We start from the raw sequence: 15,746 nt of genomic DNA on the forward strand, positions 1-15,746 counted from the left end.
CCCGCAGCAACGTCTGGAGGGGATGTTTTTCAGCGGCATAGACTGGGAGACTATTCAGGATGGAGGGAAAGATGAACGGAGCAAAGTACATGATGATAACCTACTCCAGAGCGCTCAGAACATCAGACTGGGGCGAAGGTTTATCTTCCAACAAGACAACAACCCTAAGTACACATCCAAGACAACGCAAGATTGGCTTCGGGACAAGTCTCTGAATGTCCTTGAGTGGCCCAGCCAGAGCCCGAACCTGATCAAACATCTCTGGAAAGACCAGAAAATAGCTGTGTAGTGACGCTCCCATCCAAGCTGACAGAGCTTGAGAGGATCTGCAGAGAAGAATTACAGGTATGCCAAGCTTGTAGTGTCATACCCAAGATCACTCGAGGCTGTAATCACTGCCAAAGGTGTTTCATGAAAGTACTGAATAAAGGGTCTGAATGTTGTTGTTTTTTTTGCTTTGTCATTATGTGGTATTGTGTGTAGATTGATGAGGGGGGAAAACTGTTTAAACTATTTTAGAATAAGGCTGTAATGTGGAAAAAGTTAAGGGGTTTGTATACTTTCCGTATGCACCTTATTGGCACACTTGATGAAGATGAGCAAAGACTATATAAAATCAATTCCAAATACTGAGCTATATTGTATGCTAAATATTTTTTATTTTATACTAATACAATTACTCAGAGAAAGAGATTTTGTTTAACAAGAAATAAAATAAATTCTCAACAAGATAAGTTTCAAAGTTATTGGCACCACTAAAGATTTTAATAAATAAAATAAAAATACATTTTATCTGCATTAACATTCAACTTAGGTAAATCTCAGCTTCAGGAACTGTATTGTGGCCTTTCATGGCTTCCTGTTTCACTGGGTATAAACATGAAAAACCCATTAGCGATCCATCACCGTGGGGAAAGACAAAGAACTCTCAAATGAAAAGAGACAAATGGTTGTTTACCTTCATAAATCAGGCAATGGGTACAAAAAATTGCTTCCATAATATGCCACTTACCACTATTAGGGCAATCATTTAAAAGTTTAAAACCACTGGAACAGTGATAAACTTGCCTGGTAGAGGACGCAAGTGAGTAGTTTATATAGGACGGCTTATTTCAATCAATCAAATCTTGTGACTTATGAGGAGGCGGGACTTCCGCCTAAGATTTTAATATCTCACCCAGGATGTAAATATCACATTCACGTGCTGTATGTAATTATAAACTGGGTGGTTCGAGCCCTAAATGCTGATTGGCTGACAGCCGTGGTATATCAGACCGTATTCCACGGGAATGACAAAACATTTATTTTTACTTCTCTAATTATATTGGTAACTAGTTTATAATAGCAATAGGGCACCTCAGGGATTGTGATATATGGCCAATATACCACGGCTAAGGGCTGTTCTTACCCAGGACGCAACGCGGTAACCAGTCTATAATAGCAATAAAGCACCTAAATATCCCCTCCATTGTTCTGAGTGGCCAGTGCTTTCACATCAGGATGTGAATAACACCCTTGTTATTTATTTTTACCGTGTGTTTTATGTAAACACACCCCACTGATCTGATTACAGTATTGTGAATGTGAAGAAGGGTCCTAGTGTCTGTGCAGACATGTTGTGAAAGGTGTTGGTGGGGTGACAGAGACTGTGTTGATCAAGGGGCTATTGTATTGGGGCCTATGGTGACGTGGGGATTGATGTGATGGTTTAGTTAGAATGGAGGTACCATGTTTGAGCATGACAACTATACCCCATTGTCCAATTTCCTTAACCAGTGAGAATTCTTGGCGTTGTGATGGGCTCGTCAGGAGAGGGGTTTGTGTGTATTAGTGCGGCAGGGGCTGGTGATGTGGGTCTGGACAGTTCAACTCTAAAATGGCTTAGTTGCTTCAAATAGTTGTTTTATTAATAACACGAGCTGTGAATTTAAAATATGCAGGGTTAATTTAATTCTGTTTGGAAAAGGTACATGTCCAAGATTCACAGTTGGAGACACTTTCCTGACTTTTGGGAGTGGTAATGGCTTGTTTGCATGCCTAAAAAACTGGTTGGGGGTAGGCTTGGGCCTTCCAGTGCATTCAAATCTGGCCCAGTGGAGAATCAATAAGCAGTTGCCTGGACTGTACTGAGCCTTGGAAGTTAGACTTAATTTTTTATTTTTTTAAATCGCTTTAGTGGAACATTTTCACAAATCAAATCAGATCATCGAAGTGGCTCATGTTTCAAATCTCTAAGCACATTTTCGAATGACTGAGTACAAAAAAAAAATCGCTTGTTCACCGCACCAAATCACTCTTTCAATTTGGATACATATTCACTCTGCTCAAAACCAGGCTACAGTTACATGTCCAGACAAACCACTCCCCAATTACAAAAGGTATAGAGAGGGGATGTCTTGTCGTGGGGGGACAGCGAATCAACAATGTTTATGCAGATTTTACCCTCCTGTATTCCGTGAATCCAAATGTGAACTTCACATTTCCATATCATAAAACTCATGTACAGTGTCACAATATTTGAGGTACTTAAGTCAATTGAAATGTGGTTAAAGTTTTGATACATGAGCCATTTTGATGATCTGATTAGATTTGTGTGCTAAGAGTTGTGAAAATGTTCCACATAATTGTAAAAAAAATAATTGAAAGTCCAAACAACTGCTTGTTGATACCCCACTGGGCCTGGTGTGAATGCTCAACGAAGCTTAAACCTACCTCCAACCAGTTTGATTACAATGTTGGATTTCAACCCGGACCCCCAAAACACACATCCCACTCAAAACAGTTTCCACATGCAAAACCGCCCTTCTCTCCACCCCACAAACTTGATCAAAGTCACAATAGACCTTTGGGTCACCAAATAGCCTAATACATTACCCCTGATCAAGAGCAAAACACATCTTTGTCCCACATTTGACCAAGGACTCTACTTGATCAAAAGTATTTTGTCTTACATATAGCCCAATACACTACCCCCAGGATCACAACAAGCCTCTCACACCAGGTCCACACACACAGTGATGCAGACACACTGCATGTGGAAATAAATGTAATCCTTAAAAGTCGATTGATGCGCCTGTCAATCTAAGTAACATCATTTTTTTAAATCCCCTTCAAAATATGTCAGTGGCACCTAGAGAAATCTTTTTTTGTTGTTGCATGGGCTACAGTGGTGTTTGTCAGACCATGAGACATCCTGAAAATCGGTCTTCTCACGAAAACGTCTGTTGCGCCCGAACGGTTTTGCCTTCACACCAAAATGACCACTCTGGAAAGATGAGACACTCACGAACACGAGGGTGTTCTCTGTTTCGCTCTTTGATCCCCCACAAGCCCCAAGGGACTCGTCTAAAGTCAGTACCACCGATGTGTAGCATCCAAACCGTTTGGCCTACTTACATAACTCTATGGAAAGATGAGATTCTCACGAACACAATGGTGTTCTCCGTTCTGCTCTACGACCCCCATAAATGGCTCAGGATTCGTATGAAGGTAACCCGGTACCAGTTTAAAAAATGAATGGAAGTATGAAGGTAGTTTTGTGCCAATAATAATGGAGGTTAAATATGTGTCCAAGAAACAAAAATATTTCCTGGGCTTTCATATATTGCCTAGATATAGGACAGACACTTCAAAACCTTATTGCTTAGGATTTATTTTTTGACTGTCTGTTTTACATTTATGAATGTGTTATTCAATACATTTCTATGGGCTTTATCAAATAGTTTTTACATATTGTTTTTGTTGATACATACAGGGGTCCTAAAATGCTAAATCAAATAGCTAAGTGATCCATATATTAGATTAGTAGAACCCCACCACCCCCTCCCCAAAGGCTTAGACTTTTAGAGGTTAAGTATCATCACAAGAAATAGTATGTTTTTTTAGTTTTAGGCTAAAAAACAAGCCATAATCACTCCAATAACTCAGGAAGGTGTCTTCAACTGTGAGTCTTGGACATGCAACATGATTTGAACTGTAAGTACCTACAAAGTCACTCAGAACAGTGGGTGTGATATTTACATCCTAGTGTGAAGCCCCAGCTACTCAGAACAGTGGGTGTGATACTCACATCCTGGTGTGAAATCACATGGGTGTGATATTCAAATCCTAGGCGTAAGTCTCGCCCCCCTCATAAATCACACAATTTTTTTGATAGTTTGACAGAAGCCATCCTATATAAACTACTCAAGTGTATCTTGTCCCCACGTACAGTGAGGAAGATGGTTTGGGAAGGCAAAGAAAATTCCAAGGGGCCACAGTTGGAGAATCTTGGGGTCTCCAAATCTACAATTAGACGCTAACCTCTATGCCAATAGGCTCGTTGGAAGGGTTGACAGAAAAAAGCTTTTATTGTGAGCAGCCAACAAATGTAAATGCCTGGAGTTTGCTAAACGGTATTGGCACTTGGATTGGAATCGGGTGCTATGATTAGATGAGACAAAAATAGAGGTATTTGGCCATGTATACCACGGTGAGTTAGGCGTTGAAAGGAGGATGCAAATGCAGAAAATAACTCCATACCTACTGTAAAATATGGTGGCTGTTTTGCTTCTTAAGGTCAACGGCATCATGAACTCTACTAAATACCATTAAATGTTTGCTGAAAATGTGATCGCCTCTGCCATGAGGCTGAACTCTTCCAGCAAGACAATGACCCCAAGCACACATCAAATTGTCAATTGACCACAGAATCAACATTTTGCATGGCCATCTCTGGACTAAAACCCCATTGAAAACCTGGTTTGAATGGAAGAGGGCAGTCCATAAGCACACCGAAGGATATCAAGGATCTGGTAAGATTCTATACGGAGGAATGGTTTGAGATTCCTCCCAATGTGTTCTCCAATCTCATAAACCATTTTATTAAAATGCTCAGTGCCGTTAACTTTGCAAGGTGAGGGTGCACATACACAAGTATTGAAAACGGGGGTCAATATTTTTTATGATTATACAGGTAAGACAGAACAGGTAGAGGTCAGAACACACACGGATCCCCTACCAAATCAACCCCCCCACCCCAAAACCAGATTTAAAGCAGGCATGATATAAACTCAGCAAAAAAAGAAACGTCCTCTCACTGTCAACTGCGTTTATTTTAAGCAAACTTAACATGTGTAAATATTTATATGAACATAAGATTCAACAACTGAGACAAACTGAACAAGTTCCACAGACATGACTAACAGAAATTGAATAATGTGTTCCTGAACAAAGGGGGGGTCAAAAAATCAAAAGTAACAGTCAGTATCTGGTGTGGCCACCAGCTGCATTAAGTACTGCAGTGCATCTCCTCCTCATGAACTGCACCAGATTTGCCAGTTTTTGCTGTGAGATGTTACCCCACTCTTCCACCAAGGCACCTGCAAGTTCCCTGACGTTTCTGGTGGGAATGGCCCTAGCCCTCACCCTCCGAACCAACAGGTCCCAGATGTGTTCAATGGGATTGGGATCCGGGCTCTTCGCTGGCCATGGCAGAACACGGACATTCATGTCTTGCAGGAAATCATGCACAGAACGAGCAGTATGGCTGGTGGCATTGTCATACTGGAGGGTCATGTCAGGATGAGCCTGCAGGAAGGGTACCACATGAGGGAGGAGGATGTCTTCCTTGTAACGCACATTGTTGAGATTGCCTGCAATGAAAACAAGCTCAGTCCGATTATGCTGTGACACACCACACTAGACCATGACGGACCCTCAACCTCCAAATCGATCCCGCTCCAGAGTACAGGCCTCGGTGTGATGCTCATTCCTTCGACGATAAACGTGGATACGACCATCACCCCTGGTGAGACAAAACTGCATCTCGTCAGTAAAGAGCACTTTTTTCCAGTCCTGTCTGGTCCAGCGACGGTGGGTTTGTTCCCATAGGCGACATTGTTGCCGGTGATGTCTGGTGAGGACCTGCCTTACAAGAGGCCTACAAGTCCTCAGTCCAGCCTCACTTAGCCTATTGCGGACAGTCTGAGCACTGATGAAGGGATTGTGCGTTCCTGGTATAACTCGGGCAGTTGTTGTTGCCATCCTGTACCTGTCCCGCAGGTGTGATGTTCGATCCTGTGCAGATGTGGTCTGCCACTGCGAGGACGATCAGCTGTCCGCCCTGTAGCGCTGTCTTAGCCGTCTCACAGTACAGACATTGCAATGTATTGCCCTGGCCACATCTGCCGTCCTCATGCCTTGCAGCATACCTAAGGCACGTTCACGCAGATGAGCAGGGACCCTGGGCATCTTTCTTTTGATGTTTTTCTGAGTCAGTAGAAAGGCCTCTTTTAGTGTCCTAAGTTTTCATCACTGTAACCTTAATTGCCTACCGTCTGTAACCTGTTAGTGTCTTAACGACCGTTCCACAGTTGCATGTTAATTAATTGTTTATGGTTCATTGAACAAGCATGGTAAACAGTGTTTAAACCCTTTACAACGAAGATCTGTGAAGTTATTTGGATTTTTACAAATTATCTTTGAAATACAGGGTCCTGGAAAAGGGACGTTTAGCTGAGTTTACAAGGGTGCCAATAACACATCTTTTTGTAGGGAAAAACTATTGCTTATTGAACAAAATCTTTCTCTGAGCAAATGTATTAGTATACTTTTTGTTGAGTATACAAAATATAGCTCAGTACTTATGTTATTTGCCTTGTACGGTCTTTTTTGCTCATCTTTGTCAAGGGTGTCAATAATTTTGGAGGTGACCATATTAATATAAATCCCTGATTGTTTGTGTCACAAAACTGTCACAGCCATCATGCTTATTAGCGTCACTAAGGGGTCACTGGGTTGGCGACTGACCCCGAGTGTAAACATGCGTAACTCATCCTCTGATACACTTTATAGTTTGACATCTCAGCTCTTTGATATCTGCACTCATTAAAAACGCTGACGTATAATGTCGGAGTATTGATTGATGCTCAAATGATATGGTCTCGTCTTCCTGAGAGGTTGTATGTACCAACCAGGGTCATACTTGGTAAATTTGAATTCAAGTCACTCAATTGAGGAAGTGATTTAAATTGAAAATGATACAATGGCAAAATGTGTGAAATAAAAAGCATGTTATTTTCTGTGTATTAGGTTGACTTAACTTTTCAAGATGCCAACCCCAAAAGTTACATTTTAGTATTGTACAGTTCTGTTTCAGCTGGTATTTGCCTGGTAATCAAGTATGTATTAATTTATCTCCCTCCCTCCTCAGGTGCAGTATGTCATTCAAGGCTACCACAAGAGGAGAGAGTACATTGCTGCCTTTCTCAGTCACTTTGGAATGTAAGTCTGCGGTATGTGTGCGCCCATGTATGTGAGAAAAAAACTGAAATATCACTTACAGCGGGGAGAACAAGTATTTGAGACACTGCCGATTTTGCAGGTTTTCCTATTACAAAGCATGTAGAGGGCTGTAATTTTTATCGCAGGTACACTTCAACTTGTATGATTTTTAAGTAATTAATTAGCATTTTATTGCATGACATAAGTATTTGATACATCAGAAAAGCAGAATTTTATATTTGGTACAGAAACCTTTGTTTACAATTACAGAGATCATACGTTTCCTGTAGTTCTTGACCAGGTTGGCACACACTGCAGCAGGGATTTTGGCCCACTCCTCCATACAGACTTCTCCAGATCCTTCAGGTTTCGTGGCTGTCGCTGGGCAATACGGACTTTCAGCTCCCTCCAAAGATTTTCTATTGGGTTCAGGTCTGGAGACTGGCTAGGTCACTCCAGGACCTTGAGATGCTTCTTATGGAGCCACTCCTTAGTTGCCCTGGCTGTGTGTTTCGGGTCATTGTCATGCTGGAAGACCCAGCTACGACCCATCTTCAATGCTCTTACTGAGGGAAGGAGGTTGTTGGCCAAGATCTCGCGATACATGGCCCCATCCATCCTCCCCTCAATACGGTGCAGTCGTCCTGTCCTCTTTGCAGAAAAGCATCCCCAAAGAATGATGTTTCCACCTCCATGCTTCACGGTTGGGATGGTGTTCTTGGGGTTGTACTCATCCTTCTTCTTCCTCCAAACACGGCGAGTGGAGTTTAGACCAAAAAGCTCTATTTTTGTCTCATCAGACCACATGACCTTCTCCCATTCCTCATCTGGATCATCCAGATGGTCATTGGCAAACTTCAGACGGGCCTGGACATGCGCTGGCTTGAGCAGGGGGACCTTGCGTGCGCTGCAGGATTTTAATCCATGACGGCGTAGTGTGTTACTATTGGTTTTCTTTGAGACTGTGTTCCCAGCTCTCTTCAGGTCATTGACTAGGTCCTGCCGTGTAGTTCTGGACTGATCCCTCACCTTCCTCATGATCATTGATGCCCCACGAGGTGAGATCTTGCATGGAGCCCCAGACCGAGGGGGATTGACCGTCATCTTGAACTTCTTCCATTTTCTAATAATTTCACCAACAGTTGTTGCCTTCTCACCAAGCTGCTTGCCTATTGTCCTGTAGCCCATCCTAGCCTTGTGCAGGTCTACAATTTTATCCCTGATGTCCTTACGCAGCTCCCTGGTCTTGGTCTTTGTGGAGAGGTTGGAGTCTGTTTGATTGAGTGTGTGGACAGGTGTTTTTTATACAGGTAACGAGTTCAAACAGGTGCAGTTAATACAGGTAATGAGTGGAGAACAGGAGGGCTTCTTAAAGAAAAACTAACAGGTCTGTGAGAGTCGGAATTCTTACTGGTTAGTAGGTGATCAAATACTTATGTCATGCAATAAAATGCAAATTAATTACTTAAAAATCATACAATGTGATTTTCTGGATTTTTGTTTTAGATTCAGTCTCTCACAGTTGAAGTGTACCTATGATAAAAATTACAGACCGCTACATGCTTTGTAAGTAGGAAAACCAACAAAATCGTCAGTGTCACTGTATGTCCTGTCAGGTCCAGCGACGGTGGGTTTGTGCCCATAGGCGACGTTGTTGCCGGTGATGTCTGGTGAGGACCTGCCTTACAACAGGCCTACAGTTCCTCTCTCAACCTATTGTGGACAGTCTGAGCACCGATGTTGTGCGTTCATGGTGTAACTGGTGTAACCTGTCCCGCAGGTGTGATGTTCAGATGTACCGATCCTTTGCAGGTGTTGTTAAATGTGTTCTGCCACTGCGAGGACGATCAGCTGTCTGTCCTGTCTCCCTTTTGTGCTGTCTTAGTGCTGTCTTTGGCGTCTCACAGTACAGACAATGCTGAAGTTCTTACTGAGCACTGTCAACACTTTGTATTCAACACTTTTATAAGCCACAAAACGCGCATTCTTCTTATTTCCACTCAGCGCTACAACAAGCACTGCAGCCGTAATGAATGAGAAGGAATGTGTATCTATAGGCTTGCGTTGTTGTTATTTTTTACTTCTTGGGTCTATTTTAATATCAAGGAATAATTCAGAAATAATGCGGTGCGACTCGAGTTTCCTCATCAGTTGGAAGACGAGTGTCCCTTTTTGGTCAGTGTCAGTGGAGGAAAGGGAGAGCGGAGGGATGTTGAGGCAGACCCTCAGACTTCTGCTCTCTCCCTCTGCTGACACTGATCATCAGATGCAGGCACCATCAGCCCAGTAAAATAAAAAGCAAATTATTGAAATGTATGCTCACTCAGCTGTGCTTCACAAGTAATACAACAACGCATCTATTACCGGTGTGATCATATAACCACAGCCATTATGCTGATATATTAGCCACTTTCAATGTAACACACTGAAACAAAATTAACTGTGCAAGAGATTTTGTTGTAGTCAGAACACATCGGAGTATGATTCTATTGCATTGACATGCACAACTCAGCCCGTACTCTATTGCCGTATATGGATCTGTGGCATTTATGGATCTGTGCTATTTACTTTGAACTGGACTGTGTTTACAGCATGAATCGGTCGTGAGTAGATGCGGATGCACTTGTTTTCAGATCAAAGTAAGAGCTGCATGTAGCCATGTGTGCACATTTTGTTAATATCCTTTGCTAGTTAATGAGTTATTAGCCCAGTTATAGATCATTTGTAGTCAGCAATAGGGGAGTGCTTGCTTCCTACAAGGGCACAAAACATAAACATTTCTAGACATCTTTTAAAAGCGCGTCTGGTAAATAGCTTTTTTTTGTCTTAAAGGGGCAGCGTTGTATTTTGAGACAGGCTTGAATAAGCTAAGTAGCGATAGGCAGGGGGTAGCATAATTTGTCTGATTCTCTGTAATAATGGTATAGGAATAATAATGCTTTTTATTTTGTGAATTTTTTTCTTGCATCAAACAAAACAACAACATTCTTCAGTCACTTCCTTGTCTGAAGGACAAGTGGATAAACAGGTTGATGTCAAGCCCTGCGTGTCTCAGGGAATGTAGGCCTACATTTAACACCACACATTGGCTGCTACTGTAGGCTGAATGATAGAACAGCTATTTCCATGTTAAAATGTTATAAAATACATTTGCTTCGTTGTTTCTGATGGTAGGCCACTTTGGAAGACCTACATTATGATAAAATAGCCACAGTAGCATACATGGCCACTGTTAAAGCTGTAACTTAAAGCAGGTACAGCCTCAAGTTTGTACTCAGCAGACCTGAAATTTGCTCAGTACCGAAAATATTTACAGGAAATGTTGCTCCCACCAATTTAATGGGTAAACCTAACCAACGTTTTAACCAACGCTTTACCCATTAAGTTAGGAGCATGTATAGGCAGTGCTACTTTCTTCTTAGCAAGCACATTTTTGGCATTGTATTTGATTAGTATGGGGCATGTGGACACATTACAGTGTCTATATAAGAAAGGTGTGCGTGCGTGTGTGTACGTGCATGCTTTTTGCAGGGGGGTGGTGGAGTACGATGCAGAGGGATTCACCAAGCTCACTCTTCTCCTCATGTGGAAAGACTTCTGTTTCCTTGTCCATGGTGAGTTACACACACACACACTTCTTTCCTACATTGATCCCCAAGTCACCTCTTTCTCACTATCTCTCTCACTTTCTCTCCCCTATGTCTCTCCCCTTCTCCCCTCTCCTCCTCCAGTGGACCTCCCTCTGTACTTCCCGCGGGACCAGCCCACTCTGACTTTCCAGTCTGTGTACCACTTCACCAACAGTGGGCAGCTGTACTCGCAGGTGCAGAAGTCCTACCCTTACAGCCCCCGCTGGGACGGCAACGAGATGGCCAAGCGAGCCAAGTAAGACAGTCAGTCTTGCATCCCCCCCCACTAATGGTTAGGATTGAGGGAGGGGAAGCTGATCCTAGATCTGTATCTAGGGGATGCTTTGTTCACCCCGTAGCATACTGGACAACAATGACCAGTATGACCCACTATACCATACAATAATGACTTACACTGAGTGCACTTTTACATTAGGAACGACTTCCTAATATTGACGTCTACAAGGTGTCAAATGCGTTCCACAGGGATGCTGGCCCATGTTGACTCGCGTTCCACAGATGTCCTTTGGGTGGTGGACCATTCTTGATACCCAAGGGAAACTGTTGAGCGTGAAAAACCCAGCAATGTTGCAGTTGTTGACACACTCAAACTGTTGTGCCTGGCACCTACTACCATACCCCGTTCAAAGGAACTTTTGTCATGCCCATGTCCATTTGAATGGCAAAGATACACAATCTATGTCTCAATTGTCTCAAGGCTTAAAAATCTCCTCCCCTTCAGCTACACTGATTGAAGTGGATTTAACAATTGACACCAATAAGGGATCATAGCTTTTACCTAGATTCACCTGGTCAGTCTGTTTCCTAAAGTCTCGTACACTTTAGTGTATAATTATCCATAATACAGGATGATAATGATAAAAATCTAATTAATTTGTTAAGGCCTTTGTAAACGACTAGTTAGCAAGAAACTTGCAAAGCTGTTGAACCTGCTACCATCTTTGGACAAGCTCTCCCTCGCCAAATACATTTTATCTCAATCTAACTAATCTGGGATAATAATGCAAAAAAATCCCTGTCGCACTAACAATCACAATAACAGTACGACCACCTAATCACTTTCATCGAAAAGGCATATCACTACGCACACCGTGGTGAAGATTTGTATGCAAAATAGATGTGATATGATTTATAAATGTATGGCTCTCCCAACTTTATCCTACTCTACCTTTTTTATTTTTTAACATGAACCAGTTAACCCTGTTTGTGGTTTAATTGCTTATCTCCAGCTGACCATGCTTACTTTGCACAGAACAGGAGTGCTTAACTATAAAAGCAGAGGTTTTGTCCCAAAGTTGATGGTTACATGGAATAGATATGTCATTGTCTTTGTTTATATCGCCGGTCTCCAAGGAAAGTCAGTATTCTATTGCTGAAAGAGCAAACCGGTGCTTTGCTTTTATGGTCAGATAAGTACTGGTGCACTTCCAGTAAATCTGTATCTGTCTAAATGACTTTTATTGCTCTCTTTCTCGCTCTCTCTATCTGTCTATCTTTCTCCACAGAGCATACTTCAAGAGCTTCATCCCTCAGTTTCAGGAAGGGGCCTTTGCCACTGGGAAACTCTAGGACTGAAGTACAGCAGTGTGATCATGTGTGAGCATGTGCGTGTGTGTTTGTGTGTGAATGGACTGCATGATAGTGATAATGTGCTTACTGTACGGGTACTCTCTAACGCCACGTTGAGCATTTCATGCTTTTTCCTACACTGTCTGTTTTTCCATTTTATTAAGTTGTTTTTTTCTCCTTTCTTAAAACTAGAGGGAATGAAAGTACTGAAAAGCTGTTACTAAAATGGTTTGGAGTAGTAGGTCAGAACCACTTGTTACATCAACAGACAGATGTGGGGCTTGCCCAGCCAAAGTGTTACAACTTCAAAGCAGACGTCACTTCTGATCTTCAGAGTGTTTGTCAGAGAACTGGAAAAGGGCCCTTGAAGGGGAATAACAGAACCCCTCTGACTCATTGTTGGACTGTCTGTCAAAGTGTTCACCTTTCTCAGTCAGGGAGAGTGAGGTAGAGCTAGAGCGAGAGCTACGTCACCAGGTTATGCAGCTGCTCATTCACTGCAGCGCTAGATAGAACTTTGATGAATAACACGAAAATAATCAACTTTAGTTAACAGTGATCATACAAGATTCGTGAAAGTTACTGCTCAAGCAGCAACACACGCACGAGGGGACTCCTCATAAACACAAAACACTGGCAATTTTCAAAATAGCCTGCATCAGACTTTAGCACATAACCCAACAAAACACACCTTTATCGTCAGAAGCGTCATCAGACCTAGATGGTAGCCTATATAATTTCTCATGTTCAATGCTCTGTAAACCAAGCAGAAAATGCTGTGCTCTAAAGATGGCATAGCCACACAAATACATTAGAAGATAATAGTTGATCTGATCAGAAACACTGTTCTCACAACCTTTATCTCCTAAATGATGTCGCTGGTGTATTTTGTAATATATTGCGCAGTAGGCTATACGTTTTATTTAACCAGGCTCGAATCCTTCCAGGCTGAAAACATACAAGAATACTTTTCGATTTTTATAAAATGAGCCTACATTATTACATTCTCTTGCTCGCTCAAGGCAAATCCCTTGCATCATTTAGTAAATCATTGTCAATAGTCTACCGATTTAGAAAATGTAAATGTGGGCTAATAATAAATGTAATAATAGCATATTTGATCTACCCCAATGAAAAGTTTGAAAGTGAGCATAAATCACATTTCGATAGATGCATGCACCTAGGCTATCTATTATATCTGCAACGCAAATTATTTTACATGGATAGGTTTGCTTTCAGCTGGCTGCTGTAGTGAAGTTACAATTTAATAAAACATGTCTTCCATAAATGAGCCGTATAGCCCATATGTGTCATCCAATGAAGTGGACGTTATGTTGCACACTCACTAGTCTTTCCCTCTCATTTTAGTATATATATTTGTATATATATTTTGCCGTAATGATCTGATCACACCATTGCAACAATTGATGTAGCCTACAGTCAGAGATGGAAGATGGGCAATGTTAATTGGCAGGTGGAATGATGTCCAATGGGGTTGCGTGGTTAAAAGTTGGAGGCGGGATCAGGTTGGCTCCTTTCATCCTTGCTTGGCAGAGATCTCAGAAAAGGTCAAAGGATGAATCTGCTACCCAAATTGATCACAGAAAATGTTTAAGACATTTGTCACAATTGATTGGGCTTCCCGAATTTAGTATATTCGCTGTGACCAAAAGTTTAATATTTTTGTAGATTTGTGTTATTCCACAAAGTTCTATCTAGCGCTGCAGTGAATGGGGAGCTGCATAACATAGTTGTAGCGCTATCTTGCTCTCCCTGAGTGAGAGAGGTGAGCACTCTGACAGACAATTCAACAATGGGTTAGAGGGGTTTATTCCCCTTTAACTGTTTGACTGGAGCTCAATGTGGGAAAGATCAAGATCAGCGGTTCATCTTCATTCATATCAAACAGTGGGGTGGGGCCAAACCTTGATCTTATCATTACCTGATTACGTTCTACACTTGTCTTAATCCTTGCCTTGAGAAGTCCTCCTTAGTACTATGTACATTGGAGAATACTGTAAAAACCTACATGACAGTTTTTACTGAATTATGTTTTTCTGTTATATTTTTGTTTCACCAACATCTCAATCAGTCATTTTCCCAATAAACCCTCAAATCATATACTGTCCAGAAATACATTATTTCAAAGTTGATGTGATTGTAAGCCACTGAGATGCACTGTGAATTCTGGCCTGTGCTAAATGTACTGTGCCTTCAGAAAGTATTCACACATCACATTTTGTTGTGTTACAAAGTGGAATTAAATTAGATTTAATTGTAATTGTATGTCAGTGATCTCCACAAAATACTCATGTCAAAGTGGAAGATTCTTTCTGGGTAATCTCAGAGTTTTGCACACCTGGATTGTAAAAAACAACAACATCCCATTAGTCTTTGTAATGTTCTTCAAGCTCTGTCAAGTTGGTTGTTGATCATTGCTAAACAGCCAGCGATTTAATTCAAAACTTTAGCTAGGCCATTGAGGGACATTCATTGGCATCTTAGTAAGCAACTCCAGTGTGCATTTGGCCTTGTGTTTTAGGTTATTGTCCTGCTGAAAGGTACAATTGTCTCCCAGTATCTGTTGGAAAGAAGACTGAAACAGATTTTCCTATAGGATTTTGCCTGTGCTTAGTTCTATTCCGTTACTTTTTATCCTAAAAAAAAAAACTCCCTAATCCTTTGCGATGACAGGCACACCGATAACATGATGCAGCCACCACCATTCTTGAAATTGTGAGGCGTGGTACTCAGGGATCTGTTGGATTTGCCCCAAACATACCACTTTGTATTTAGGACAAAAAGTTAATTTCTTTGCCACATTCTTTGCAGCATTACCTTAGTGCCTTATTGCAAACGAGATGCATGCTCTGTCATTTAGGCTAGTATTGTGGAGTAACTACAATGTTGTTGATCCATCCTCAGTTATTGGTCACGATTAACTTTTCCTCTCCATATCATAACGCATTTATTACACACCTATAAGCATTTCATTAACGTGTTATAACAGGTTTAAAGGCGAGAGGAGAGAACTCGAGACAAAGGGGTTGTTTCAGAATGACCAGAAGCTGATCTGTTATGATCCGCATTAGGTTAATTAAATATATCCATAGCATATGTATAGCACATTTATGTCATGCAAAAGCTCATATTTGTGTATCTTAATAGATGCATTATTACAATGACACTGTAGTGTCATTATGGCTGTTGTCATTATGGCCATACCAGTATTACTGAATATGCCAAAAGGCCAAACCACATTTT

The 15,746-nt window shown here is 41.5% G+C and overlaps 1 protein-coding gene across 1 annotated transcript in view; it reads left to right on the forward strand.

Moving 5' to 3' along the window:
* The window catches only part of babam2 (BRISC and BRCA1 A complex member 2), a 197,185-nt gene extending 182,582 nt beyond the window's left edge, over positions 1–14,603 (forward strand). Inside the window, exons 9-12 of the mRNA XM_020500820.2 lie at positions 7,193–7,263; positions 10,795–10,877; positions 10,995–11,148; positions 12,419–14,603. Of these exons, the coding sequence (XP_020356409.1) occupies positions 7,193–7,263; positions 10,795–10,877; positions 10,995–11,148; positions 12,419–12,482 (372 nt within the window). The 3' untranslated portion in view covers positions 12,483–14,603. The remainder of the gene's footprint in view (positions 1–7,192; positions 7,264–10,794; positions 10,878–10,994; positions 11,149–12,418) is intronic.
* The last annotated feature ends 1,143 nt before the right edge of the window (positions 14,604–15,746 follow it).

Source organism: Oncorhynchus kisutch, linkage group LG14 (genome assembly GCF_002021735.2).
Source record: "Oncorhynchus kisutch isolate 150728-3 linkage group LG14, Okis_V2, whole genome shotgun sequence".
Lineage (NCBI taxonomy): Eukaryota > Metazoa > Chordata > Actinopteri > Salmoniformes > Salmonidae > Oncorhynchus > Oncorhynchus kisutch.